At 30.8% G+C, this 4,248-nt stretch overlaps 2 protein-coding genes across 2 annotated transcripts; both read right to left on the reverse strand.

Annotated features, from left to right (window-relative positions):
- Window positions 1–97: 97 nt before the first annotated feature.
- Window positions 98–1,990, reverse strand: Chro.20099 (hypothetical protein). Its single annotated transcript, XM_660335.1, has 1 exon — window positions 98–1,990. One exon carries the CDS (start codon window positions 1,988–1,990, stop codon window positions 98–100), a length of 1,893 nt encoding a protein of 630 aa, XP_665427.1.
- Window positions 1,991–3,088: 1,098 nt separating this feature from the next.
- Window positions 3,089–4,105, reverse strand: Chro.20100 (hypothetical protein). The annotated part of the gene is made up of 1 exon (XM_660336.1): window positions 3,089–4,105. The coding sequence occupies one exon, from the start codon at window positions 4,103–4,105 to the stop codon at window positions 3,089–3,091; it is 1,017 nt and encodes a 338-aa protein (XP_665428.1).
- Window positions 4,106–4,248: the final 143 nt, after the last annotated feature.

A 4,248-nucleotide genomic window follows, 5' to 3' on the forward strand; every position in this document is an offset into this window, starting at 1 on the left:
TTTAGTAAGCTGGAAAAAAAAAGTAAATAGCTCATTTTTTTTCTTTTTTTTTATTTCATTGTATATTTAAAAGTTTTGAGAATCTTTAGTATTTCTACTAGTAAAGGATTATCCTTCCAGTATCATTCTTATCAAAATTTATGTGGCACAAAGGACACTTCCTATTTCTTGATGATAAATTTCTATCAATACAGTCTCTGCAAAACAGATGTCCACACCTATTAATTACAGTATCTTTAACTTTGTCACAGCATACTGAACATTTCATTAAAGTTAAAAGTTCTTGATTCTCTGATTTGAGTGAATTAATTTCTTTATCATAATCATCAATCTGTAGATTTATATTTTCTTCAGTATCATCAAAATTAATCTCCAAGTTGGTGAGCTTATGTACCCTATTTAGAATATATTGTACTCTGTTCTTAAGGATTGAAATTGTTGTATTATAATTTAATTCTTTATTTTCAATGGATTCCAATTTTTCCTTAAGCTTGCAATACTCAGATTTGTAGAATTCAAGATCTAGTTTGTGTTTCTCAGTTATAGTCTTTTGCTCGATTAAAGATTTGTATACATCATTAAAATCATTTCCGTCCTGTGTTTGGTAGTTACTCACTTGTTTATCTTCGCTGAGTTTGCTAATAAAGGATAAATGCTTACTTAAGAATTCAGATATCCTTGTCTCTTGGTTTGGTTGTATTCTATCGGAGTTAGGTACTTCTCTTCCTGACTCATTTTTGTTGGTTCTTCGAACCAAAGATAACTTCTCCTCATATAAAATCTTAATAGTTTCCATTTCTTTGAGAGTTTGCTTAATGTCTTCAATCCCTATTTTGAAATCATCATACTCCTTCTCCTTTTCTTTAAGTTTCTGCCGTAAATCGTCGCATTCCAAACTCTTTTCTTCAAAAGCATTACTTAATTCCTCGTATTCATTCATTAAATTTTCGATTACCTCTTCTTTTTCTCCTTTTTCCAGCTTTAAGTTGACGGTTTTAATGAACTCTCCCACTCTCATCTTCTCTGATTCAATTTTGCTATTTGCAAGCTCAAGTTCTCTGATTTTCTTTTTTTGCTCTTTATCTCTAGCATCCAAAGTCCTCTTAGAACTCTCTAAAGAAAATAGATCTTGTTTTAAAGAATTATACCTGTATTTAATATCCTCTAATTCTTGTATTATTACCTTGTTATGTTCCTCACAACTTTTTTGGTTTGCTAGAAAGTCCTTTATACCTCTAAGCAACTTGTTTTCAATCAAAGTAACGAATTTGAGCTTTTCAGAATTAAGTTGAGTTCTTAATTCAAAAATTTCTCCTATAATGCTTTGCACACAAATGCAAAATTTGTCATCATCTTCCTTTTTACTGCTAATTTTCCCTTCAAAGCTCTCATATGGAGCGCACTTATTCAAATTTTTTCTTAACTCGAAATTCTCCTGAGAGATCGCTTCGTACTTATTGGTCAATTCAGAAATTTGTTTTTCTTTTTCAATCAATTTCGACTTAATATCGCTTGAAGTGATATCAATTCTATCAACCTCAGATGAACAATCGTTTATTAGCTCGCTTAAAGTGGTTCCTTGTCTATTTGATTGATTAGTTTTACCAGAAATACCAATTGAGTTCGTATTGGAGCTTGAATTTCCGGGTGAATAAAATCTTTTGAAGACATTCTGCATACTCAAACGTTGATTTTCGTTCCTTAAAGACAATATTTCATCATCTTTTTGTTGTATTATATGTTCAAACTTTCTTGACAGATTTTCTTCCTCGGATTTGCCTTCATCTTGAATTTTGTCAAAGATTGGAATCATTTCAGATATCTTAGCCTCCAGCTCATTAATTCTACGCTTGTACTGTTTACTAGATTCTTGCAACTGAACTACATGGTAATTAGTCAATTCCTGTGATTCTAATGGCAAATTTTCAGCCTTTGAAAAAGTAGAAGGTCTTTTTGATTCATTTTCCTCTCTCTTCCTTTTACTAATCATCTCCAAAGTGAAATTTCTTATACAAGTTATCCAGACTTTGAAACACCGAAAAAGTTGTGTTTCCGTTCGCTTTACTACCTCTCTCTTTCTCTCTCTCTCAGTACCTACTTTTTTTTCTTACTTTATTCACTAGACCAACCAATAATTACTTGAGCAGTTTTCATGTATGACTAATTGGCGATTGAGCGCCAAGCAACTTTTTCGTCTCTAAATTGATATTAGTGAGGGGGAAGCCAATATAATATTTAAGAAGAAATAATCAAAATGTAAATAGATTTATATATGAATGACTTGTTTTTAATATATTTTGGGTAAGTATTTAGCTCTGAGAATCAGTGTCCAAATAATTGTTTCCCAATGATACTTTGGGGTCGTTGTTCTTATATAAAATTAAGATTATATCATTTGACTCAACGGTAATTATTTTTCTAAAAATAAGTTAAGAAATGAGAATTTAAGTTAAACTTGTGCGCGTGTTCAGTGGATAAACTTACTTTTTTGTTGTTTCTATAGTTATTGAAATATTCTCACTCAAAATTGAGCTTGATAAAGAACTTCTAATTTGTGTGATAGTAGAACAAAACTCTGAGACTTCATGTTTAATATGTTTAGATCCATATTCTGATGAATATTTAGAGATTATTTACTAGAATAGCAACAAGATTTATATAATTTACCTTGAATTGGTAGGCCTGTTTTTGTAAAAGATGCCATTCCTATGAATCCTGGTGAATTCTTTAATATCTCATAAGCAGAATTCATTTTATTAAGACTAAAAATATAAATATGCACTGAATTTGAATCTTACAAATTAAGTTATTTAATATCTATTACTTTATTCTTGTTTCAATTCAGTCAATTAAATTCGTGTGGCGCCTAACACGTATTGTGGGAATATATTGTGCAAATTCAACAATGTTAAAAAATCAGGATAAATAAAACAGAAAAAAATAGTATTAGCAACTAATAAGAGTTTAAATATAAATATATATATAGCAATGTAGATAATATAAAAAAAAGGATTTTTCAAGTATTTGTTAGCATTAGCTATGCCTTCGGTATATATGAAGTCCAAATATTTGCAAATAACAAATCGCATCAACACCCATTATATACATCCGAACGAGTAAATTTGGGTTTGTTGTTCCGGTTTGATACTTGTAACTTACTATATCGAGGGGGTGTACCAGAATTTCCATTTGAGCAATCTGTATTTGGAGATGTTGCAATATTCCTATTTACAGATATGGTAGGTTTGGACCAATTAAGGAAAATCTTTGCTTCATTTCGAAGTTTATATGAAACATCAGAGGAAATTAAAGGTTGGGTAAGGCTGTTCTTGCTTGAAGATTGTTGTGAAGAGTCTAATGAGTCCAATGTTTGAATATTCAATACTTGGCCTGTTGGCTTTTCAGAACAAGTACCTGAACTATCATTTTCATCAGAAAATTTTACTGCAATATGCGATAATTTTTCAATATTATCTTCAGAATTGTTTTTATGAATAATTTCGCCGCTATTTTTAGTACTTTGTTTTTTTAGCATTGTTATACGATTTTGCTCTTTCTTCTGAAAGATTTGGCTATTAATTTGTATAGAAGTAGTCATGCCCGGTCCATTAGAAATGCTTGAACAACCATTTTCGACTAAAGATTCTGACTCCTCTAGATTGGACTTTCTTTCATTTTTTTGTTCAACCTTTGAAAGAACGTCATTCAATAATCCATAATGCTTATGAGCATTTGGAGGAATACCATTAATCTTAATGTGCACATATAATGACCAGGAAGGGTAAAGAAAGAAACAAATCAATATAATACATAGTAAATAAGCACAAGAGTATGTAATATATCCACGGATAACGGAAGCAATTAGAGCGTAAACATTGGCTATTAGTTGAAAGTTTAATTGTATAAAAAAGAAATATACGCATCGAGAATTTGAAATTGTGCATCCAATATAACCAAGCACACCACAAAATATACCAAAAGATATCAATAATAGACCCAATACTATTATAATGGCGACAAAGAGAACAGTTTGAGTTCCAATTACTTCAGTAAATAAGTAAGATCCCTCGAATACCAGCAAACTTAACCAAATACATATCGACATTATAGAGATAAGCCTTACAAATGTGTCAAGTTCAAAGCCTAGTATATTTGAGGCAGGCTTGACAGGAATACAAAATAGGAATTCTGGATAACTCTCGCACTTCTTACCATGTGTTGTTCTAGTCGCTTTTCCAGGGTAAGGAA

Source organism: Cryptosporidium hominis (genome assembly GCF_000006425.1).
Source record: "Cryptosporidium hominis TU502 chromosome 2 CHRO012033, whole genome shotgun sequence".
Classification (NCBI taxonomy): domain Eukaryota; phylum Apicomplexa; class Conoidasida; order Eucoccidiorida; family Cryptosporidiidae; genus Cryptosporidium; species Cryptosporidium hominis.